Raw genomic sequence first — 25,842 nt, 5'->3', positions numbered from 1 at the left:
GATAAAAGTGTTTTGGAACGTGGAAGGTGGAGGGCTTGGAAGGCAGAAGGGGCTTGGAAGGCAGAAGCATTATATGAGGTCATTAGTGCTGTAAGCAGTTGTGAATGTGAATGGCCAGAGAAAGTAAATAATTTGTAACTGCGAGATCATGAGAGGTTGGAGGTTTAAAGTTCAATCCTACAATGGGAAAGGAATGATGTGGAATTTTGTGAGAAGAGAGGCTGATGTGGCATAGCTAAGAGATGAGGAAATGGTAGACTTTTCTTATATGATAGATATATTTTTTATGTTTTTTAAAATATATTTGACAATACCTGCAAATTTACCTACGGATTTGATAATACCTGCGGATTTACCTACGGATTTGATAAAACCTGCGGATTTTCTTATGGATTTACCTACGAATTTGACAATACCTGCGGATTTACTTGGGAATTTACCTACGAATTTAAGTAAATCCGCAGGTAATTTCAAATGTAGGTAAATCCGGAAATAAATCTTCAGGTATTGTCAAATATTTTTTAAAAATATTTAAAAAAAATATTTTAAAAAAAAGTAATATTTAAAAAAATAAATAAAAAACATAAAAAAATATTACTATAATATTGCACTGTTTATGTACGGACGATGAATAGTACCGTCCGTATATCAACAGTGTCGTCCGGACATAGTAGTTTTACACTTTAGTGTACACACTGTTTTTCTATTAAATATCACCAAAAGTAAATACTGTTGAGTTGCTATCAACCTCGAACCTCTGTATGACTTCAACCCCATCACGTCTTTCACCGGACCCAGACCTATAATGATATCGTGTATTTAGAAACATTACACGATGTTGGGTCTGATTTTGTCTTCTCGCGTTTCTATACCACACATTCAAACACTCAAAGTACTACTACTAGTCTACTACCCCAGTCTCATTATTTATCCAACAGTATCACCAAATCAAGTCAATACTGTATTATGCTCCGATCTTCTTCCCAACAATGTCTCCTTCACCATTACAAATCTTCATCACTCTCATTATCATCCTCTTCCATTTCCATCACTCCTCATCATTCTCCCTCTCAGTAGAAAACCCCCAACAAAACATCATACTCTCACCCAACCACACCTTCACCGCAGGCTTCTACCCCGTAGGTGAAAATGCTTATTCATTCGCCATTTGGTTCACGCAAAAATACAAACACCTTGACAACAACGCCACCATTGTTTGGATGGCAAATCGTGACAAACCCGTTAACGGAAAACACTCAACACTTTCTATTCTCAAAACTGGGAACCTTATCTTAACGGATGCAGCTCAATCCAACGTTTGGTCTACAGACACCACCTCATTAAAACCACTCCAATTACTCTTACATGACACCGGTAACCTCATTCTTCAAGAACTAAACACAAACACAAACTGTTCCAGCAATAATATTTTATGGCAAAGCTTCGATTCCCCAACAAATACACTTCTACCAGACCAAACTCTAACGAGATTCACCAGCCTCGTTTCATCAAGAAGCGAAACAAATCAGTCATCTGGTTTCTACAAACTCTTCTTCGATGATGACAACATTCTTCGTCTTCGTTATGAAGGTCCAAGAGTTTCGAGCATTTTTTGGCCGGATCCTTGGGTTACTAGCAACGGTGCTGCTGGTAGTGGTAGCAGATCAACTTTCAACAGTAGCAGAATCGCTTCTTTGGATTCATTTGGTAGGTTTAGTTCCTCTGATAATTTCGTTTTCAATGCTTCTGATTATGGAACATTGTTGCAACGTAGACTTACACTTGACCATGATGGGAACGTTCGTATTTATAGCAGAAAAGACGAGGAACAAAGCTGGTTTGTTTCCGGGCAATTTAAACAACAACCTTGTTTCATTCATGGGATTTGTGGACCGAATAGTACTTGTTGTAATGATCCAATCAATGGTAGAAAGTGTTCTTGTTTACCTGGTTATGTTTGGGTTAATGATCGAGATTATAGTCAAGGTTGCAGACCTAATTTTCAGCTTTCATGCAGTAACAAGACTAATGAGTCAAGGTTTTTGGCTTTACCTCATGTTGATTTTTATGGATATGATTATGGGTTCTTTGTGAATAAAACTTACAAAGAATGTGAGGATATGTGTTCGCAGTTGTGTGGTTGTGCTGGATTTCAGTATACTTTTGAAGCTGAATACGGTGGTAATTATTGGTGTTTTCCGAAGATTCAGTTACTTAATGGCAATCGTTTACCGAGTTTTCGAGGATCGTTCTACTTGAAATTGCCAAAAAATAGTGGTTTTGTTGATCAGATGAAGATTCAACAAAATGGGATGGGAATGGTTTGTTCAACAAAAGGACTAGTAGAGCTTGAGCGAGAATACATAAAAGGGAAAGAAAATGGTTCCTTGAAGTTCATGCTTTGGTTTGCTGGTGGTTTAGGTGGAGTTGAGCTCTTGGGATTTTTTCTGGTGTGGGTTTTCTTGTTTAGAAGCAAGAAATCTGATGAAGATAATAACAGGCATATTCTAGCAGCAGCAGGGTTTAGGAAATTTAGTTACTCTGAATTGAAACAAGCTACAAAAGGTTTTAGTCAAGAGATTGGAAGAGGTGCTGGTGGAAGCGTCTATAGGGCTGTTTTATCTGATAATCGTGTTGCTGCGATAAAGCGTCTGCATGTAGCAAATCGTGGAGAGAGTGAGAGTGAGTTTCTTGCTGAAGTTAGCATCATTGGAAGGCTTAATCACATAAATTTGATTGGAATGTGGGGTTATTGTGCAGAGGGGAAGCATAGGTTGTTGGTTTATGAGTACATGGAAAACGGTACTTTAGCTGAAAATCTCTCTTCAAATGCACTTGATTGGGATAAGAGGTATAACATTGCTCTAGGAACTGCAAAGGCTCTTGCTTATTTACATGAAGAATGCTTGGAGTGGATTTTGCATTGTGATATAAAGCCACAAAACATTCTTATTGACTCTGATTACCAACCTAAGGTAGCAGATTTTGGTTTGTCTAAGTTATTGAATAGGGATGGCCTTGATAATTCAAATATCTCAAGGATAAGAGGGACAAGAGGTTACATGGCACCGGAATGGGTTTTCAACTTGCAGATCACTTCTAAGGTGGATGTTTATAGCTATGGAGTTGTGGTGTTGGAAATGATTACTGGAAAGAGTCCAACAACTGGTATACAGACCAAAGAAGAGTTGTGTCATGAGAGATTGGTAACATGGGTTAGGGAAAAAAAGAGAAAAGGATTAGAAATTGGTTGTTGGGTAGAACAAATTGTTGATCCTAGATTAGGATTCAACTATGATGTTAAGCAAATGGAGACTTTGGCAAATGTTGCTTTGGATTGTATAGCAGATGATAAAGATGTTAGGCCCACCATGAGACAAGTTGTTGAGAGGCTTCTAAGTCATGGCTCATGAACATATTGTTGATGGTATGCACAATAAATAGCCATATCTCATGGCTACTAATTACTCCATAATTTTACTTTTTATGTTTCCATTATTTTCCATTATTTAAGAAAAACTGCAATAGAAGTAGGTTTTATCAGAATGTTAGTTGTTTGTTTGGTAGAGGTAATATGAAACACTTGAATGGCTTTGTCTTGAAATTTCTCACGAACAAAGTAAAGATCTAGTTCAAAATATTTTGATTGGAGGCAAGAAGGACACTACTGAGGTCGTCACGGTAAACTATGAGTGGCTTGGTAATGGAGATTTTGGTAATGGAATTAGTAACTGGTACAAATGAGTTTGAAATTGGAATTGATGTAGATGTTGATGATTTAGTTAAAGGAATTTGTAAAGTCTCACCTGATGCATGAGATGTTGTATGTGCATGATTATAACTTTGATGCTCGAAATTTGTTTCATTGTGAGTTGTATCATGCAAAATAAAAATTTCATCATTAATGGGAATAAGATTGAATCAATTATGACAAGAGATATTAGTCAAGGTTGGTACATGTTCAATAGTTATAGGAAATCTACAAGTGGACTTGGAATTCTGATTGTGCATATTGGAATTAACTTGTAAGAGAAAAAGAGTTTCATCAGACTTGACATGTCTAGATATGTAAATTCTAAAAATTTGGTCCAAAAAATATATATCTCTGTGATTAGGACTATGGCCAAAGAATACACATTTCTCAAATTTAAATTACAACACAATCTGATTCAAACACTTGTTACACGACACCAACTTAAGTATTTGGTTTTTCATCACTAACACATTTGTTACACATTTCTAAGAATGACTTTGTCTTGATTTTTTTTCATGGAGAATAGTTGGAGCCCTAGATGTTAGCTTTCATTTTTTGTCATTTTTATGTCAATTAGAGTTATGATGCTCTAGATATGGTCAAAATGTCGCACATATATCATGATGTAAAATGTTTTGGAGATAATTTTTTTGAATCCTTCATCCTTCTTTCATCGCGTTCCTTTGTGACCCTTCTAAGAATACGTGATTATTTGCATCAATCATAATATCTTTCCCTACAAAGTCAATAAGATTTGTAAATAGACTATCGTTTACCATCCATGCCATTTGTGCACCCTCGTAGACGTGACGTTTCATCTCAAACCATAGTTTTCTGAAACCCACGATTCACCCCATCCTTATTGTGTATGGAGTCAGTCACATGTTCAACAAATATGTCTATCCTACTATTTTCAATCATATTTTCCATGAGTTCCACTAGTTAATAGATCTCTCAATCATTAACAATTTTTACATAATTCTGAGGTGATAAAGTAGAGAAACAAATGTATAACTTTATCTCACAAGGTAAAGTGAATCACTTGAAATCACACCATTTAGCACAAAATACCACTTCTCATTAAATTTCACATTTCTCAACATAAAGAGGATTATCTCATGGTGAGCAAAAGAAATACAACAACTCAAATTCTCATAGTTAACATTTCTAAACACAAACGAAAAGAAAATGGAAACCTAAGTGTAACACTTATACTTTTTGGAATCTTTCAATCAACAGGAGACAAGTTCTGTCACGCCTTGCAGCTTAACATGTCTTCAAGAGAGGGAGGATGAAAATATCTCTTCACTTATGGTTTAGACGTCTTCTTCTCCAAATGAGATATTTTCTAAGTTGTTTCTCATGTCTCTCACCTTCTGAACCTTTCTCATTTATTCAAGGTGGTCCTTTTACATCCTCATAACTTTAGGATTTTCTTTTATCATTGGATCACGGGCCTTGTGATTATCCATTAATTTGGCCCATAAAAATCAGCATAAGATAAGCAACGTGTAAACTTCAGCGTCCAACTACCTTTGCAGGTTTTGTCTGGTAGTGTTTTTTCTCATCCATCCAATTTCTTAGACTAGTGCATTCAATTTCAAGCTCATGCCACGTTTGCCTTAGTGTTGAGATCTTTCACTCCTTACAACTTCTTATAGCTCTAAGGCCTGATGAGTGGTAAGGTTGAATTGCAATTGCCTTCCTATCGTGCCAAAATAAAAGTAACAAACACATAAAACTCACAAAAGAGAGTACTCTCTCTGGTTCAAAATAAAAGTCTTTTAAGATTGTTGCACATAGATTAAGAAAAGTAATGATTGACAAAAATTAATTAATATTGCATTGAAAACATAAAAAAACTCTTATTTTGGGACAAATTTCTTTGGCTAGAAAGACTCTTATTTTAGGAGAGAGGGAGTACCTAGTGTGCTTCATGTTAATCAAGTTTAAAACAATAAAAACCTAATTAAATTAACCAAATAAAGCTTGCTAACACAAAATAAAATCAACTAGTAAAGACTTAAATATCTCACAAATAGTGAGTTGTCATAGAACTAGCACCGAAAACAAACCAATCCAAAAAACAAATAACACAAAACTCCGGATTTTATTCTCTAGACTAAGAGTTTGGATTTCAAAATTCGGACTACACTGAACCTGAAACACGAAGCAGAAATAGAGCATGCACGAACTCTAAGTTCTAATGTTCAACATTTCAAAGAAAACAGTTCAGGACAAACAAAAATGACATATCTATTGCATTTAAGTCTAATTATCATACCTATAAATTATTTAGGTGATGCATGTGGAATCAAAAAAAGAAAAGAAATGAGTAACTTACTAATGCAATGGAGTATAACTTCAAATACGTGCAATGCATTGGACTAGATATGTGTTAAGCCTCAGCACAATGGAGTAAAATGATGAAACAAACTCTAAGAACGTAAATGAGGAGAAACTTTCTAGTTTTGCTCTATTTTCATAAATAAAAAAGATAAGTGAGAGGTAAAGGCGCGAATACTTAAACAGAAGCGTCCAAAATCCAATCTTAGTAGGCAATCTAGACATTGGAATCCGAATTATTTTGAAATTGCATGATTCTAAAATTGGGCATAGGTGTGATGTGTTAGACACATTTGGAGTTCAATCTCTGTAACTTACTTTACGGATTCCAAGTTCATACTTTGATTCAAACTATAGTTTTAACGTGTTTCAGAGAAGACTTGTTATGTATTAAGTGCCTAGTTTTAACGTGTTTAGTTTGATGCACAGTATTCTATGATTGTGGGCATTTCTCTAGTTTGTTTAATTTATTTTACTATTTTATTGTGTTTTTAGATTTAAGTTTATTTTTACTCTTAATTTATTTTTATATTTTATTTTCAGCAGAAGCAGTTTTTACTGTGAAAATCATAATTTGAGCCACAGGATGTCGTTTTGTGCATTCTGATATGCGTTGGAAAACTAAGAGAATGAGCTACAAGTTTCATGTTGAAGCTAAAAGCTAATTCGGACTGTAGAAGCCTCGAATAATTCGTTGAAGTTCCAGACTTAGGAATTAATTAGTTTTGGGTCCGGTTTGTTTGGTTTTCCAACCCGGTTGGGTTAGAACCCAAAATTATATGTTTTCCTATACCTAGGGGGCATAAATATTGTTCATCTTCTTCGATATTCACTATTCACAAAGTCTTCATACGCTTGGTAATAGAGAACTAATTCCAAGGGATTAATCTGTTGTAATCGGTTTTCGCCGACACTTTGAGGTTCTTTTAATTTCCAATAAAAATCTATTTCCTTTCAATTCTTCTCTTGATATCTTGTTTTATTAATTCGATTAATCTTAGGGTTGATTGATTTATTTCGATGATTGCATGTTCCTGTACTTTAATCGTGTTTGCTTAATTTGCATCTCTTTATCGTGTTCTCTTAATTTACGGTTGTTATATCTCGTCTGTTTGCTTAGTTCAGAAAATCAAGAACATTTGGCATGTAATATCAATTGCGCTTGTATGATCTGTTATAATCGAAAAGGGAATAGAGTCCGCTTAGGAGTTGAAAATTATTTGGGTCGATGATAAGTTGGGAAACCAAAACAGTAGATTAATCGTTTAAGCTTATTTTGATAATCACTTATTCGCACTATTTTTCTTAATCGAACAACCCACCTATAATTGTTTTTAGTTGGTTAAAAATTGTACAAGATAATTAAAAAATCGTGGGTGATAGCGGATCAAGTTGGCAATGTTGTCGGGGATCCTCGTATAATTAAAAGGCAATCATGATACGTGAATTGTTATAATCAGATTTAAGAATAGTTGGACAAATAGGGGGTGTAAGGACTATGATGCATGGTGCTTTAGACACTTGTAAGGATTGAATTCGCTTAAGAGAGGTCCGGGGAAGCTATCTGAGTCCTTAGAATGACTTGAATCGTCCTCTAAATCCTTATGCTACCTCACTTTGAGTCACGACTTTCTTTTTTCTTGAATAGGGTTTTTGGATCCTCCAAATTCGTCCCATAAGGTCTGATCAGGTTTAGGTATTTATAGAGACTGAATTAGATCAAGAAAATTGTATCGAATCTCCATATTTTGAGAGATTGAGATTTGATTTGGAAGAGATATGGAAACCTTCTATTTTGGTCTTCAATCAAGCCAATCAATTTCGCATTCAATCTCATATGATTCCTTGCTCTCCAAGATCAGATTTTTTAGCTTCTAGAAATATTTAAAATAACATTTGTGATTTAATCCATTTATTTCATATTTTTAATAATTTATTTAATATTTAAATGAATAAAATTCAAATAAATATAAATATAAATCATAAAAATAAAATGATGGATTTAAAGGTCTCTATTCATCTTATTCGATATTCACTTTGTTAATTCTCAGAGTTTTGTAATTGGAATTTATGTTTGGCTAAACTATATATGATCATATAATGTAAAACTTGCAAATAGAAAACAATTACAATGCACAACAGGTCTAGCAAGAGGATGTCCTATGAGATGTTAGAACATGTTATGGAATAACATGTCCTATGGAATAACTGTTGACATATCGCACCTACTGAGCTGGATTAACGAGATTCAGTTTCAATTTAACAGATGCAGAATATTCTCTGAATATTATGCAAATCATATAAGGCATTATATATTTAAAAGGTCTGAAGAATCAAATCAGAATATTTGAAGAGTATATAGTTTCTAATTATAGAGATATTCTCGGAAACTAACAGATTGAAGACCTTGTTTGTAGCAGAAGTTACTGTGATATTGTAACAGCAAATATGTTGTGATTGAAGGCCAAATCCAGTTGGGTTATAAGTTATAAATAGAAGACTTTGTGACCTAGAAAAAGGAGACAACCACCGAGTAGAAAAGACGTAATCTTTAGGGTTTGTCGAGGTAAACCTCCCAGGCTGTGGGAAGGTTACCATTGTAATCCTCAAAGTCTGTAAGCAAGAGGAGTATTATTCTTAGAGGAAGGTTTGAAGTAACTCCAAGTTCGTGGTCATAATCAAGAGTCTTGGATAGGGATTGTCATGGAAGTATGTCTTCCAAATTATTTATCTGTGGGATCAGAATGCGTTGGATATTAGGTCGTTGCTACAGCTCCTGGGACTGGAGAACTGTACAACATTATTGCAATGATTGGAAGTGGGATGGGGATATTCCATATCTAGGGAGGACCTAGGTAGAAGGGTCATTGGGTAAGGATTAAGTGAGGGGTTGTAAACTTGGTACTAGTTTAGCTCTGAATTAATACTGCTGATAGTGGACTTCATTCCTGGCTTGGTATGCCCCCAGAGTAGGTGTAATTTCACCGAACTATGTCAACAATTACTGGTGTCATTTATCTTTCAGTTTGGCATAATTCTGTGTATATACCTTGTTAATGTTTCTTGACAGATCACATGTCTCGACATCTTTCACGACATTTGGATCTGTTACACCAGAATTTCACACTATTCACGAAATTGCATACGCTTAAGCACGCTTGGTAATGGAGAACTAGTTTTAAGGGATTAATCTGATGTAATCAGTTTTCACCGACACTTTGAAGTTCTTTTAATTTCAAATAAAAATTTATTTCCTTTCAATTATTCTCTTTGATATCTTGTTTGCTTAATTCGATTTATCTTAGGGATGATTGATTTATTTCGATGATTGCATGTTCCTATACTTTAATCGTGTTTTCTTAATTACCAATTGCTATATCACGCCCGTTTGATTAATCCAGAAAATTAGGAATATCTATCGTGTAATATCAATTGCGCTTGTATGATTGTTATTATAATAAAAAAGTGAATAGATTCTGCTTAGGAATTGAGCACTATTTTTCCTAATCGAACAACCCCCCGTAATCATTTTCAGTTGGTTAAAAATTGTATAAGAAATCTTCTGACATGATACTCAAATTGCCGTTACCGTAAACTATATTTCAAAAATACTTATTTTTGATCCATACACGACAGTAGATCAGTGCGTCAGGATTTTAAAATCCGGATTTGAGGATTAATGTTAAAATTTCTCCCGAGATGTAAGTAACATGAGTATCTCACAATCCCTTGTAGTGATGATTATATAGAGCATATGAAAGGAAACTCTTAGCCCAACTAACTGGTCTACGGTTACTCCTCCAGTCAAATGACTTGAGGTGTTAGCAAAGAAGTGTTTGAAATGCATTTCAAGTTTTCAACACTGCCCAACACAGATTGTCTTATTGTAAACACAACTAGTGTGATACCCGTGCGTTTACACGAGTACCCATTCTGGCACGCTTATTTTGTTCAATATTGTACTTCTTTACATAAAAAAATTATGTAGTTATTATTATGATGCATTTTGTTTAGTAAAGATACATAATAAAATTAAAAATGAAATTGATAAAGAATGGAATATATATCTTGTAGTAGCAAAATTATATTTTGATCAGTAACTTCATGTTTCTGTTATTATTTAATATTTTGATCAGTAATTTCATGTTTCCTTTATTATTTAATATTTTGATCAGTAACTTAATATTCCCGTTAAAATTCTATATTTTGATCAGTAACTTCATGTTCCTGTTTATATTCAATATTTTGATCTGTAACTTTATGTTACCGTTAATATTCAATATTTTGATCAACAACTTCATGTTCCGGTCAATATTCAATGTTTTGATCAATAATTTCATGTTCCCGTTAATATTCAATATTTTTTATCAGAAACTTCGTACGAGCATTTGTTCCAAAAATATTATAAAAATAAAATGATTTTTTTTAAAATAGATAATAAATCAGTGCTTAATTATTTCAATATATCCAAATATTTGAATTAATAATATAAATATTTTTTATATAAATATTATTTTTGTTTTTTTTTTTAAATTATTGTCAAAAATATTTAAACCAATAGTAAAGTTGTTCTATTATTATTCAATATTTTAATCAGTAAGTTCATGTTTCTGTTAATATTTAATATTTTGATCAGGAACTTCATATTCCCGTTAATATTCAATATGTTAATAAACTACTTCATATTTCCGTTAATATTCAATATTTTAATTAGTTACTTCATATTTTTGTTAATGTTCAATATTTTAATTAGTTATTAATATAAATTTATGTTTTGTAATTAAACGATAGAAGTATTAATTAAAATAAAATTTATTATAACATTGATGAAGTGTAACTGATTTTTAAATACTCCCTCCGTCCCAAAATATAAGAGAAAAAAATGCATTTTTCTTGTCCCAAAATATAAGAGAAGAAATCATCTTTCATTTTTTTCAAAGTAAAATTAAATACAAATTGCATTTAATTTACATTCTCTCTCATCATTTCTATAACCAACAACCAATTAGAATTTTTTTTACATTTTCCAAAACACTTTATTTCAAAAAAACCATAAATTAAATGATTATGTTTTTACTTTTCTTAATAAACGTGATTTTGTTTTTTTCTCTTATAATTTGGGACGGAGGGAGTATATTGTAAGAGTGACAGTTAAGTTTTGATAATAAAAAAGAAAGATAAATACATAATTGAAACAATTGAGAAAAATGGTTAAGTGAAGTGCATGGAGATGGCAAACATACATCATTTCATTTTGTCACTGCTTGTAGGACTCTATTATCAGATTTCAAATTACCAGATATAATTTATATACCGTTCCTCATTTCACTTTTCCCTATTTTTAGTCTCTTCACTTATTTAAACGCTTTAAAATAAAACGCACAAAAACAAAGACATAATTGCCATTACTTTGTCAAATTATTTTTTACAGTAGTTTGTCATGATTTTATATTTAGGCTGATTTTTCGTTGCACTGCTTCAATTAATTTTGATGATTTTTTAATTGATTTTATAAGTTTTTTTAAACTGATATATATATATATATATATATATATATATATATATATATATATATATATATATATATATATATATATATATATATATATATATATATATATATATATATATATATTGTTTGCATTATTATACTTTAATGGTTAAGTAAGTTAAATATTTATGTATATATATTTAAAATATGAGGTAAATCTCAATTTTCATTATAGCTAAAATTCTCATTGATTGATTGAATTCTTTGAAAACTCTTAAATCAACGCTTCTAGCATGGTAATTATATAGGAGTGTTAAAAATTCCTTATACATTTCTGTGGTAACAACCGATTTTGCTTTCGTTACAAACACCATTGCATGACCAAACATAGGATCATTTCTTGAACTGCTCATATTGAAGGCTGAAACCAAAATTCAAAAGGTAGAGAGGGAAGCGAGAATATGAGTTTTAATTAGGTAAATGAGTATGTGAGATCCTTTGTCTTTATATATAGAGTCAGAAGAAAACTAACAAACCAATTATTTAGCTAACACCTAGAAAGATTCACGTGTCATCCTTATATTTCTCCTAAACTAACTATTTTATCCTTTAAATAAAAAATAATAATTTAAATTTTCTAATTGTTATAGAAACATGAACACTATATTTATAAGTTTTTATGCTTCAATATTAAGACCATGCTGGTTGATGTCCATCGTCCTATAACAGAAAGACAGCATTAAGTAAGAAGAAACAGTGATATGCATGAAATTGAAAATTGGATCAAAGTAGTAATACAGACAAAACCAAAGCAAATTTCATACATGTAAACCCATACATGATTTCAAAATCTGAGTCCCAGCAAGAAAACAGTCCAAATACAAGTATAAGAAATATCTATAACCAGAATAGGATTAGGATTTAAACAAAAGAGCAAAGCATTCACATCTAAAGGCATGTTTCAGATGGTTAATCAAGATACTACAAACACAAAAAAATGATACATGACATGCACTAAGACGAATCATCAATACACAATACCATTTCCCTGATTCTGCAAAGCAATAAATCCCTGTATTTGGATCATAATAATAGCCCAAACTGCTGCTGTAATTATACCTGGACCAATATAGAATCGATGTCAGATCGAGTTGTCAGCATAATTTTTTTATAAAAGAATGCATCAAGGAAAAGAAGAAATGAATTCTACTTCTAAATGAATGTTTACAGCATTAAAACATAGGTAAATAATGTAGATAATTTTATTGGAATTTAGATTCTTTAAAATTACATACAAAATGACATGTATATTTCACCATTTCAAAATGACAATGCCATGAGATGAATAACTCACCTGTGTGGGGGAATATCTTATATCATTGGCCTGGTTGCCTCTCCAGAATAGGAATACCAACAATAAATTTATCAATTTTCAAAAGAAGTAAATTCGACTCAAACAGCTTCAGTTCTTCTTCTCTGGCCTCTTCGTATGACTCCTATCCAATCCTATTTCTCACACAAACATAACCAAGACCTATATTCACGTCATCAGCAGTTACTTTCTCTAACAAACCTTCTGGAGACTTATCAGCCTTTGTGACAACAACTAAAGTTCTCAGACCAGTTTTATCAACAGTTTGTGACATCCTAATAGACTCACAAGTTGTAAAATCAACAGTTGCAGAGAGAACATTTAAGATAATACTCTCTTCAGGAGTTATATTATCCATGACGATATCCTTTATCTGATCTTAGATGTTATCCGGTTGACCATGAACCGGCACACGAGTTATTCCAGAAAGGTCAACCATGGTAAGATCAGGAACACCATTCTTGTTCACAATCAAAGTCAGTGGTGTGTTAGAAATGCCTTTGGCTGTCCCAGTAAGCTCTTCAGAAGCAGTATTAATTGCATGAGACATTAGTCTCATCAGTTGAAACATTCTTGCCATAATACTCCAATATAAGCTCTGGTTGTGGAAGTGGGTGATTCTGAAGGCGCATAACCAAAGGAACCCTAGTGCAGATTCCTTGGCCACGGGGCAAGCTGATACCAGCAAGAGATTCAAGAACATTTGATTTTCCAAAAGACTGATCTCCAACCACTACAATGGTTGGCTGCTGAATTCCTTCTTTAATTATTAGACACAACTTCATCTTCCGACATAAAACCATCAAAAATATTACAAAACAGGGATGAAAGTCCTTACTTTGTGATCAGCAGACAACGCCATGGCTTCTTTCCCGCGATACAAGACAGCTCGTGAATCCCCGCAGTTTGCAATTATTATGTGTGTTTGACTTAAAATGGCAACCACTGCAGTGGAGCCAGCAGTCTTAGGAGCAATAGGTTCAATGTTAGACTCAGATCCCCCGCCGTTACTCTCGCTACTACCTGCACCGATTCCTCCAACCTCGTCGTCAACTTTCTGAAAACAGTTGAACAATACTTTCTTCCAAGTATTGGAGTTTTGTAAATATATTAGAGTGGAGCATCAAGCTTCTCAACAAATGAACTCTAAATGATCATCATGTAATTATAGCTTTATAACATAACCAACATTGTCTTTCAAACTTTTATAGAATTAAGACCTCTATAAGTACTCATTCATCCTCCTCTCATATTCATATTTACACATTCATTCAAAGGAAATTTTAAATGAAGAAATCTATTGGAAAACAAAACACAAGATAAAGTTAAAATTTGAAACACGTTTGACAATCAACAATTTTTTCATATTTTGGCTGGGCTAAAGTACTATAGCGCGCCGCTATTTAACAACATTTTGTACTAAATAGCTTGATGTTCAAGTCAATTCAATCATAACAGAAAGAGTAACCGATACAGCGCCGCAATTAACTTACTTACAATTGAAACGATCTGATTAGGATCTAAGACAGAAAGAGTAAGATCTTCATTCTACTCAGGATTAACATCCCTTTCAATATTGTATTTTTTTTATATGTAGTTTAATTCTGATGCATTATCACCGTAAAATCTTGTACTATTACTTAATCATGCATTGCTGCATCACACAGTTTGTACAGCATACTTACCTTCATCATCACCGTCATCAAAATCACCACCCACTGCATCGTCGCCACCCATCCCGCCAAATTGCTGCAGCACAAAAAACAATTAGGATAAAACAACATTAATAAGAGAGGGTTAAAACTCAGAATCACATGTACGCGAAAAATGGTCAAAGTGGACAATGAAAATACCTGCGCAGTAAGACTGCACTGCAGTGCCATTTTCAGTAGTTGAAATCCCAACCCGGTCTTAAACATTCTCTGAAAATGAAGATGTCGAGCATGCAATAATGGTGCAATGTTTCCGGAGTTTCGGACGACAAGGGACCTTAGGGAGATGACAAAGCCATCAGCCATCCCTGAAATTGTCATTCCCAGGATCTTCCTATAACAGTCACTAAATTTCACATCTCCTTGGACGATCCTCTGAAAATCAAAATCAAAAGTATCAGCATAAAAAAGAGAAAAGTACTAAAACGTGTGATTTCATTTTCACCTTCTGAAATTTTCACACCTCAATTTCTTATAACAAACAATAACGTTTGATAAAATGCAAATTGAATCCAAGTACTAAAAACTCGAATCAATCAGGCATGTATTGAATAAGGCCATTACATAAGATGCAGCGATGATTAAAAAACGCAGAAGGAGAATTATAAGATAAACCCCATTAAATTGGCTAGATTCTTAGCCAGCAATTCCCAAAAAGTAAATTTTATCAGTGTAAAAAGAGTTGGAGGACTACATCTATATTTTCAAATATATTTAAGATTTAAAAATAAAAATGAACGAAATCATAATATATGGGATCATTTAAAAATTCAATTAGTTCCTTCAATATCCTTCTCACAAACATATATATGTGACCAAGCAGTTGCAGAATGTGAATCCTGCAATATGAACCTGAATGTATTTACAGAAGACTTGTTGTCTCTTCAAGGTCATTGAGCACAAAGAGCTCTTGTTCCTTCTATGATAATGTATAAAATAAGTGATAAGTTTATTTATTTTATTTGATTGAGCTTAAAATAGACAGATATAAAATAGAGATGTGATATAAAATAGAGATATGAAAATTATGATGAGGCACTTATTATTCATTATCTCAGAATTTACCACACTAACACATATTATGAGTGGTAATCGAACTCACATAGGTTCTTGAATCAAGTTACATGTAGAGAATAATGGAAACATAAGAAGTAGAACAGTGGAGTAATTAATAGCCATGAGATATGGCTATTTATTGGGCATACTATCAATAATTATGCTCATGACTTAGAAGTCTCTCAACAACTTGACTCATGGTGGGTCTAACATCTTTATCATCTGCTACACAATCCAAAGCAACATTTGCCAAAGTCTCCATTTTCTTAACATCATAATTTGATCCTAATTTAGGATCAACAATTTGTTCTACCCAACAACCAACTTCTAATCCATTTCTCCTTTTCTCCCTGACCCATGTTACCAACCTCTCATGACACAACTCTTCTTTGATCTGTATACCAGTTGTTGGACTCTTTCCAGTAATCATTTCCAACACCACAACTCCATAGCTATAAACATCAACCTTAGATGTGATTTGCAAGTTGAAAACCCACTCTGGTGCCATGTAACCTCTTGTCCCTCTTATCCTTGAGAAATTTGAATTATCAAGGTCATCCCTATTCAATAGCTTAGACAAACCAAAATCTGCTACCTTAGGTTGGTAATCAGAGTCAATAAGAATGTTTTGTGGCTTTATATCACAATGCAAAATCCACTCCAAACACTCCTCATGTAAATAAGCAAGACCCTTTGCAGTTCCCATAGCAATGTTATACCTTTTACCCCAATCAAGTTCATTTGATGAGAGATTATCAGCTAAAGTACCCTTTTCCATGTACTCATAAACCAACAACCTATGCTTTCCCTCTGCACAATAACCCCACATTCCAATCAAATTCATGTGGTTAAGCCTTCCAATGATGCTAACCTCAGCAAGAAACTCACTCTCACTCTCTCCGTTATTTGCTTCATGCAGACGCTTTATCGCAGCGACTCGATTATCAGATAAAACAGCCTGATAGACGCTTCCTCCAGCACCTCTTCCAATCTCTTGACTAAAACCTTTTGTAGCTTGTTTCAATTCAGAGAAACTAAATTTCCTAAACCCTGCTGCTAGAATATACCCATTATTGTCTTCATCAGAGTTTCTGCTACTTCTAAACAAGAAAAACCACACCAGAAAAAATCCCAAGAGCTCAACTCCACCTAAAGCACCAGCAAACCAAAGCATGAACTTCAAGGAACCATTTTCTTTCTCTTTTATGTATTCTCGCTCAAGCTCTACTACTCCTTTTGTTGAACAAACCATTCCCATCCCATTTTGTTGAATCTTCATCTGATCAACAAAATCACTATTTTTTGGCAATTTCAAGTAGAATGATCCTAGAAAACTCTGTGAATGATGGCCATTAAGTAACTGAATCTTCGGATAACACCAATAATTACCACCATATTCAGCGTTAAAAGTATACTGAAATCCAGCACAACCACAGAATTGCAAACACAGATCCTCACATTCTTTGTAAGTTTTATTCACAAAGAAACCATAATCATATCCATAAAAATCAACATGAGGTAAAGCCAAAAACCTTGACTCACTAGTCTTGTTACTGCAAGAAAGCTGAAAATTAGGTCTGCAACCTTGATAATTATCTTGATCATTAATCCAAACATAACCAGGTAAACAAGAACACTTTCTACCATTCACCGGATCATTACTACAAGTACTATTCGGTCCACAAATCCCATGAACGAAACAAGGTTGTTGTTTAAATTGACCAGAAACAAACCAACTTTGTTCCTCGTCTATTCTACTATAAATGCGAACATTCCCATCATGGTCAAGTGTAAGTCTACGTTGCAACAATGTTCCATAATCAGAAGCATTGAAAACGAAATTATCAGAGGAACTAAACCTACCAAATGAATCCAAAGAAGCGATTCTGCTACTGTTGAAAGTTGATCTGCTACCACTACCAGCAGCACCGTTGCTAGTAACCCAAGGATCCGGCCAAAAAACACTTGAAACTCTTGGACCTTCGTATAGAAGACGAAGAACGTTGTCGTTGTCGAAAAAGAGTTTGTAGAAACCAGATGAGTGATTTGTTTCGCTTCGAGATGAAACGAGTTTGGTGAATCTGGTGAGGGGTTGGTCTGGGAGAAGTGTATCTGTTGGGAAATCGAAGCTTTGCCATAGAGTGCTATTGCTATTGCTATTGATGGAACCGTTTGTGTTTAGTTCTTGAAGAACGAGGTTACCGGTGTCATGTAAGAGTAATTGAAGTGGTTTTGATGAGGTAGTGTCTGTAGACCAAATATTAGATTGAGCTGCATCCGTTAAGACGAGGTTGCCGGTTTTGAGAATAGAAAGCGTTGAGCGTTTTCCGTTTACTGGTTGGTCACGGTTTGCCATCCAAACAACGGTGGCGTTGTAGTTGTTGTTGTTGCTGTTAAGGTGTTTGTGTTTTTGCGTGAACCAAATGGCGAATGAATAAGCATTGTCACCTACGGGGTAGAAGCCTGCGGTGAATGTGCGTTTGGGTGAGAGTATGAAGTTTTGGTCAGGGTTTTCTACTGAGAGAGAGAATGAAGAGGAGTGGTGGAAATTGAAGAGGATGATGAGGACTGTGATGAAGAAATGGGATGGTGAAGGAGACATTGTTGGGAATTGGGATGGTGTGGTAGGTTGAGGGAAGAAGATTGGTGCTATTATATACAGACTGTAGTGAACTGTTTTGGTTTGTTTCGGTCAAAACAAAAATAGAATGATAATGCTACTTACTTTGGATAATTTGAATAGACCGTAGTAATGTGAATGCAATAATCCAAAAAAGGCTTGATAAAATAAAGGAGAGAAGAAAAAAAAAAATCAGTTGTTACGTCTACACGTGTTTACACGTATTTATAACACAGTGTTTAATTAAAAATTGACATGTTGAACAATAATATCAATTTTAAAATAATGATAACATGCATGATGATTTTTTTCCCCACTTTTTATGTGTTTTTTATGTTTATAAATCTTGATTATATTTTGCGGGTCTAGAGTAGACATTTTGAAATCTAAGGTCAATTTTTGCAGCTATCTTTTTCAACGAAACCTACGTTGAACTTCTTGCTTTATTAGTGGGATTTCCCATTATTAAAAGAGTTTCGATTTTTCCTAAGAAAACTATTAAATAATTTTTGTTTTCTACGTAGTCATTTCCGGGAAACAGATTATCCATTAGTTGACGACAGGAAACGGGAAGCGACTTTCAATCTCTATGATTAAAATGAAGCCACGTCAACATACTACTATAGAAATAAATAAATAAATATGAGATTTGGTCCTATTGAATTATTCGTTGAATCCATTAATGTTTGTTAGATTTACAGACAATTTATTCTTTTTTTCGGCTTTTGTATTGTGAATTTTGAAAATTTTCTGACCGATTCTATCTTTCTTTCCATTTCAATGTATGCTTTTATTTTAGTTAGTTGTGTTGTGTTTTTGCTAGAATTTGACTTTGTGCTTTAATTGTATTTTTTTTATTATTGTTTAATTATTTTATATTCAATTTAATTAAAAATATTTAACTAAAGTGTACTGTTTTTTAAAATTTATTTAATTGTTTTTTAGTACAAAAGTGATAATGAAGTGTAAAAAAATTGATATATTTGTTAAAACAAAGACCTTACGCACCACCAAATTAGCAAAAATGTCTTCGTGCTTCCGTAGATGCATCTCTGGAAGCACCTTCTTTTTTTTTTGTTAATGTTGTTTTGTTTCGTAGATGCACATACGAAATACTTCCGTAGATGCATCCACAGAACAAACTCATACTCAAAAAACCAGAACAACAACATTTGTAACGATAAAAGATCTATTCATTGATTAAAATCGGCATTGATTAAAAGATACATTGAAAATTAAAAAAACTAAGAGATCTAAGAAATTACAACAGTTAAAACAATGTCATCTGATTCATGCGTCATTAGAACGGAATCAACGTCGTCTTCCACTTCATTCCACCAACGTTCCTTTTCTCCGGTCTCAGACGAGGTTCTTGTTCTAAGCCTCTGGATCCTTCTAATGACTTTGTCGGGTTTGTACTCCCCCTCTAAATAAGACATCTGAGTCCTCTTGAGTTGGTCGAAGGAATGGATGTTCCAAATTCTAATTGGCATGAGGGGTTTGACGGGAGAGAAGATAACATGTCCATCCCTTCTGCGATAAATCAGTTCAGGATCGGGACGCTTGGATGATGTTCGCTGCAATGAACAAGGCCTTATGTGAGCCATTTTTGTTTGTGTTTAGGGTTTGTGTGTTGTGTTTGTGTGTATTGCAACCCTAGAAACACCAAATTTATAGAAGCCTTTGGTGAATATAGACCACACAATTTCTGTCATAGAACGTCCCGTAGATATATCCACGGAAGGGTCATAGATTTCTCCATTCCGTAGATGCATCTACAGTAAACACCCATAATTTTCAATATCAGACCCTTCCGTGGATACATCTATGGAAGTTTCCCTGTTAGTTTTTTAAACATAACTCAATGTAGTAGCAGTAGTAGAAGGAAAAAGACACAAACACATAAACACATAAACTAATACTTGACAAAAAAGATTATATAGCAATGTTATAGAGTGCATATATTACACTTTGAAACTAGAAAATACATCAAAAAAACAGTCGCTAGTTAAATCTATTGGAGGTTCTAATCTTGACTTTTCGGCATTTGATTCCTTTTCGATGTTGTTCAACCTTTCGAAATCGTGCATCCTATCCAAAAAATGATCTGGCCACGTCTCGGCTGCTTCGGTATGATGAAGCGCCCATTCTGGTGACGTAGGTGGTATGGGGCATCCCGGTTTCAAGTAAACTTGCACAACATGTTTCGATTTTGCGAGCCATCCAACACACATAATACGATCATTTGGATTTGTAGGAGGTGCAGTGCAGAGCAGAAAAAAGGTTTCCGAAAAACCATAATGCATCAAGTCAATGCATACCATGTCATATGCGCATGCAATAAGATGTTCCATTTTCGGGAATCTCATCCATTTTGAAGTTGGTGCGTAAGCGCCCAACCAAGAAACAAGAGCTTCGTTAACCGATTCAAATTTAGCTTCTACACGGTCTCCTTCATATTGTAAGCACGTCGACAAACTCTTTTCCGCTCCTAAATCTAAAAAAAGTTTCATGTCGGTTGTTTTTGGAAACTCGATGGCATCCACCTATGTTTGTTTCTATCTAAAGGGTGTGTAAATCTATAGCTTAATGCAAAGGGAATGCATGCAAATGAAAGAAAAAGAAACACGTGGAAAAAGGTTTATAAATAATTGTGCTCGCTTAGGCCCCGCGACCTAATGCCTACGTATCCTTTTCAGGAATCAGAGCGTCGTAGTTCGGCTCACATGTTTTAGTTTGTTTTTGTGTTTTTTTAGTGGACGAAGTTACATTCACACTCCGCTGCTCGACCTCTGGAGTCTTAAGCTGAGAATAGAGCGGAAATAACGTGTCCGATTAAGGGAAAGAATGCCCTGAAGGCAAGAGAGAGAAGAGAGAAGATTGTTTTGTTTTTTTTATGTAACTTCATGATGAACAAAACCTAATACAAGGCTTCGCACCACTTCATTACTTTGTTTAGGTCTGAGCCTTTATTAAGTGTTTTAGATGTTTTTGATTGGTGATTTTTAAGGGGAATTAATCTGCGAGTTGAATCACATAAAAGTGTATGATGGTAGAGAAACTGATTAGGGAATGAATCCCACTCATTTCTCTCCCATCATATAGTGATTGAGAAACAGATTAGGGAATAAATCCCACTCATTTCTCTCCCACTATTAGTAAAGTGTGATCCGCCTCTTCCTTTATTAAATGTTTTAAAGTTCAAAAGAAAAAGGAAAGGAACCTAATCTAATATGAATTAAAAGAGATTTCTAAGTCCTAAGTGTTAAAAAGGGAATTTCTAGATCCTAATGTTATCATGGTTTCTACCTAAAGTTAGGAATTAAAGAGACATGAAAATAAAGTCACATTAGAAGCAAAAATTGAGAATGGCGCAATGGTACAAAATCACACATAAGCATGAAATATCAAGTCAAAAATATAGAACAAAAATGGGCTAAAGATACTATTATTTTTATATTGATTTTTATGGGAGAAATTGAATTACAAGTCAAGCAAAAAGGATTAAAACAATTAGCCTAAAACAAATATTTTTGTGATTATTTTTATATGTCAAAAATTATGTATTAAAGGCTAAAAATGATGGTAGAAAATTAGTTTTATTTACTAAGAAGAAATGGCAAAAATCTAATAAAATCTAGACCAAAAAAGATGGAAACATGGGGGGTGCATATTGAAATTAGGGGCCTGTTTAGCAAAGGCTTAGGGCCCAGTTTGAGTTTGGCCCAAGGGGCGTTTGATCCAGATTTGCTTAGATTTTTCTTATCAACAAAAAAAAATGGTGATATCTTGGGCCCGATGGGGGTGCATAACAATGATTCGGCCCAATGATTTGTGTGTTTCAGCACGTTTTGATCCAATTTGATTATTGTTTTCTTGCCAAAAAAGACGGTATTGAGCCAAAGGGAGTGTTAAGAAGAGATTCGGTACAGGCCCAAGATCATTGAGTTGATCCACTAAATTATATTTTCGTTTTCAAATCAATAACACTAATAAATGAAAATGAAAAAAATTAAATAAAAGAGAAATAAAAAAATGGAATTGGGATTTAGGGTTACATGAATGGCGCTTGGACTTCTTCTCTCAAATGTGCTTGCGACGGCGACGGATTTTCTCCGATCGCTCTCTCTTCGTTCGTCTCTCTTTCGATCTCAACTAGATGTAATCGCGAGCAGATAGCCAATTTGTGCGATGGAGATGATGATGAACGTTGTTGTTGTAAGCGCAGATTCGCGGATGAGTATTATGAAGATTGTTGAATCATGTTTGCAATGAGAACGAAGATGCGACGAAGATATGCGATAAAGACCGATACTGGTGATTGACGCAACATTGAAGTGTTGATGATGATATGGATGCGTTTGAAGGAGTTATGATGATGATGAAGATGTTACAGATCGAATCAGAGAGAAAAAATATGAAGGTTCTTCTGTTATGAGGTTAGTCCCAATCGATTTTCTTTTTCTGTTATCTGGTTTTCTCTTCTCCTTTTTTTCTGTTGGTGATTGAAGATAATTGGAGAAGATTGAAGAATGTGATTGGAGAAGATTGAGAGAGGTTCAGAGATGAAGATAGAGTGGTGAGAAGAATGGAGGTTCTGAAAGAATGAAGATGAAAGTGAATTGTGGAGAGGGAGTTGCAGAAGTGGTGAAGGTTGAGTGAAGGTGATGATGATGTGGCTTGTGATGGATGGTGAATGGTGGATGAGGGAAGAGGTGGAAGAGTGAAGAGATGAAGATGATGATGAATAAAAGTGAAAAATGGCGGAGGACCTGAAGAATGAATCGAGTGCAGAGTTATATAGGTAGGTCATCAAGTTCCCTTCTTCCTCTGTTTTGATTCAGTTAATCTGTTAGAAGGTAGTTATCAAATCTGTTAGTTGGTTTTGATTCTGTTAGGGAGTTAGTTATAGAAGTTAGGTGGTTAGAGATTAATAACTGATTCTGTTATTTCAGCTTTTGATAGTTACATGGTAGTTATGAGAAGTGGTTATGACTTGGCTAGGTTGTTATTCTGTTTGGTAGTTATTCTGTTGAGAAGTTAGGTGTGGTCAATTTGTAACTGGTTTTTTCTGTTAAATACTAGTGAACTTGTTAGATTTTGAATGGATGTGGAGTGTTTGAATTATATAGGACTGTTTTCTTTTTTTGTCATGAATGAACAGGTGTAGGACTGATTTGTAAATGTAATGGTTGCTGGTTTGATCAATGTGCAGGGTCTGTTTCGGTTTTATTTACTAGGGATTAATGTGTTTTGCTGAAAATGTTGCAGGAGCTGTTAACTGAATGGTTCAGAGCTGATTGTAAAGTGAACTTGTATTGATTGTTTGGATGTAGGCTGTTAGTGACTTGAAGGTGGAGGAAACTTTGAAGACCAAAAGGAAAAGGAAGGATGAATTTGATGTAGAAAAAGATGGTCCTTTATGGAATTTGTTTGGATTAAAGATATTTGTAATTTAGGATGGAATTGTAACTTGATTGTAAATAAAGTGTACCCTTTTTTTTGTGTAATATGATGTAATGGTAATGATTGAGGTTGTATATGACATGAGATTTTTTTGTAATGGATATGTATAATGGATTGGACATGTTGAAATGAATTTTGAAATGTATTGGTTTTGGATGATGTTGGAAGTATGTGAAATTCTACTGGTAACTTTAATCACAATGAAATATTCTTTAATATGGACTTATGCAGACACATAATGTTTTCTTGAATTTGTAATAACCATAGTTTCAAAGTTTCAATTATTTTCTCTTTGGTTTCCCTTCTTGCAACATGAATAAATCATGGATAAATGGGCTTTAAGCTTCACCCTTGAACTTGAGATAATCACCATACGGGCTAGAGATGTAAGAACTTCTTGACATCTTTGAATAAAAACATACTTTGAATCCTTGAATTGTGATAACCTTGAATAATGCCTAAAACACGATATCTTGTATGCGAAGAAATTCAACCAATCAATTTACTCTTTTGTGAGCTTAAACCTTCAGTCTCTAAATAAAATCCTTGACATCCAAGATCCTTAATCTCATTTTCAAATTATTGATGAATGTATGATTTTTATTGATGGCCTAAGATGCGAATGATTCTAAAGCAATAAGCCAGTTAGGAGTAAAATTAGATGGGCAAATTTTGGGGTGAAACACCAACCTCGACACAAATCACCCTTGCTATTACACAACCAATTTTTCAAAGTAGCATGTGTCAACTCAATTCTATTGGTGGTTGTATTCCTAAGGTGTCGGACCTTATCAGTCCACGCAGAAACAAACTTCTCCTTCACCTTGTCAAGAATGGTGCTTTCAACGTATTTCAATAAATCGAGATATTTTTCACATATTTTCTGAAATTGCAATATGGCATCGGCATACAATTATTTTGTCGACAAACTTGCAATATGAGCCCATGCATCCATTATTTGGTCAATAACCACTCTGGGCTTCACCGGTTTCCCACCTTCGGTCTCTATTTGTTTCGTCCCCACAGTGGGTTTAACCTAACTTCTCACATTACATGATATGTGATATCGACAAAGTAATGCATCAGAAGAAGGAAATACCTTTGCAACCGCATTCATCAAAGTGGGGTCGCGGTCCGTAACAATCGCCTTAGGCATCTCGACTTGTTTCTTCAAAAGTGAGCGACACACCTCCAATGCCCACCTAAAATTATCTTCTTTTTCACACTCTAAAAAAGCAAAACCAACGGCAAATGTCTTCTCGGTAGATGTAACACCAACCATCTCAAATAATGGAAGTCGATATTTGTTGGTCTTGTAGGTAGAATCGAGAAGGAGCACTGTCGGGAAAGTGTTGAACAACTTTATCGAATCCGAATGAGTCCAAAAGATATCTTGGACCATAACCTCCTCATCGCAAGTTCTGTATCGTGACACGTATTTGTTAGCATCCAACATTTTCAACAATTGTTGCATTTCACTCCTATCTCCCCTACTTGCCTTATTATTGCGGTACTGTTGATTATACACTTGTCTTATATTCGATACGTTGTCGGGTTCCTTCCTTTTCAATGTGGCAAGTATATTTTTCAGTTATACAAGATTCAAGGACATGTCTTTAATAGATGTCTTCTCTTTCGGATTGAGCCGACAAACACTAAGATGTCCTTGTAATTTTGCGCACAAATCATGGTTATGCAAACCACAAATAATGGAGAATCTCCACTTCTTGCTAGCCAACATGTAACAACGGATTTTAAATGGACACTCACATTTTCTAGTACCCGTGTCGTCTCTTTTAAAATTCTTTAGAGGAGGATGGTATTTCCCGCTTCTTTCGCACAACATTTCTACAAACGGGTTTCTTCTTGTCGTACCATTATCTGATATTCCTATTACCACACCAAAACCAAGGTTAGTTGCATTCCTACGAATCCATGTAAGCATGCTTTCACGATCATCAAATTCTTACTTGCTACTAATGTCACCTCCGACATCTACCATCTTTGCGACTACCCCAATAACAC

At 34.3% G+C, this 25,842-nt stretch overlaps 3 protein-coding genes and 1 long non-coding RNA gene across 6 annotated transcripts; 2 read left to right on the top strand and 2 right to left on the bottom strand.

The window, feature by feature from the left end:
* Positions 1 to 804: 804 nt before the first annotated feature.
* Positions 805 to 3,493, top strand: LOC131662128 (putative receptor protein kinase ZmPK1). Its single transcript, XM_058931824.1, has one exon. It carries the CDS (start codon positions 990 to 992, stop codon positions 3,411 to 3,413), a length of 2,424 nt encoding a protein of 807 aa, XP_058787807.1. The 5' UTR covers positions 805 to 989; the 3' UTR covers positions 3,414 to 3,493.
* An 8,393-nt stretch (positions 3,494 to 11,886) lies between these two features.
* On the bottom strand, positions 11,887 to 18,463 carry LOC131662127 (putative receptor protein kinase ZmPK1). 3 transcript variants are annotated; one of them, XR_009301387.1, is made up of 5 exons: positions 15,778 to 18,463; positions 14,817 to 15,050; positions 14,649 to 14,712; positions 12,946 to 14,044; positions 11,891 to 12,710 (listed from the first exon to the last, which is right to left on the bottom strand). XR_009301387.1 is itself a non-coding variant. In XM_058931823.1 (1 exon), exon 1 carries the CDS (start codon positions 18,331 to 18,333, stop codon positions 15,883 to 15,885), a length of 2,451 nt encoding a protein of 816 aa, XP_058787806.1. In that variant the 5' UTR covers positions 18,334 to 18,463; the 3' UTR covers positions 15,693 to 15,882. The 3 variants fall into 3 exon arrangements, 1 of the variants encoding a protein (XP_058787806.1); XR_009301386.1 differs by having other exon boundaries at positions 11,887 to 12,710; positions 12,946 to 14,712; XM_058931823.1 differs by lacking the exons at positions 11,891 to 12,710; positions 12,946 to 14,044; positions 14,649 to 14,712; positions 14,817 to 15,050 and having other exon boundaries at positions 15,693 to 18,463.
* Positions 18,464 to 20,315: 1,852 nt separating this feature from the next.
* LOC131658463 (uncharacterized) lies at positions 20,316 to 20,864 on the bottom strand. Its single transcript, XM_058927754.1, has one exon. The coding sequence runs from the start codon at positions 20,862 to 20,864 to the stop codon at positions 20,316 to 20,318; it is 549 nt and encodes a 182-aa protein (XP_058783737.1).
* Positions 20,865 to 22,363: 1,499 nt separating this feature from the next.
* LOC131656264 (uncharacterized) lies at positions 22,364 to 23,950 on the top strand. Its single transcript, XR_009300044.1, has 2 exons — positions 22,364 to 23,155; positions 23,623 to 23,950. It is a non-coding gene; the product is annotated as an uncharacterized LOC131656264 (long non-coding RNA).
* Positions 23,951 to 25,842: the final 1,892 nt, after the last annotated feature.

Source organism: Vicia villosa, linkage group LG3 (genome assembly GCF_029867415.1).
Source record: "Vicia villosa cultivar HV-30 ecotype Madison, WI linkage group LG3, Vvil1.0, whole genome shotgun sequence".
Taxonomy (NCBI): domain Eukaryota; kingdom Viridiplantae; phylum Streptophyta; class Magnoliopsida; order Fabales; family Fabaceae; genus Vicia; species Vicia villosa.
The sequence above is the reverse complement of the archived record's forward strand: the minus strand, read 5'-3'. Positions and strand labels throughout refer to the sequence as shown.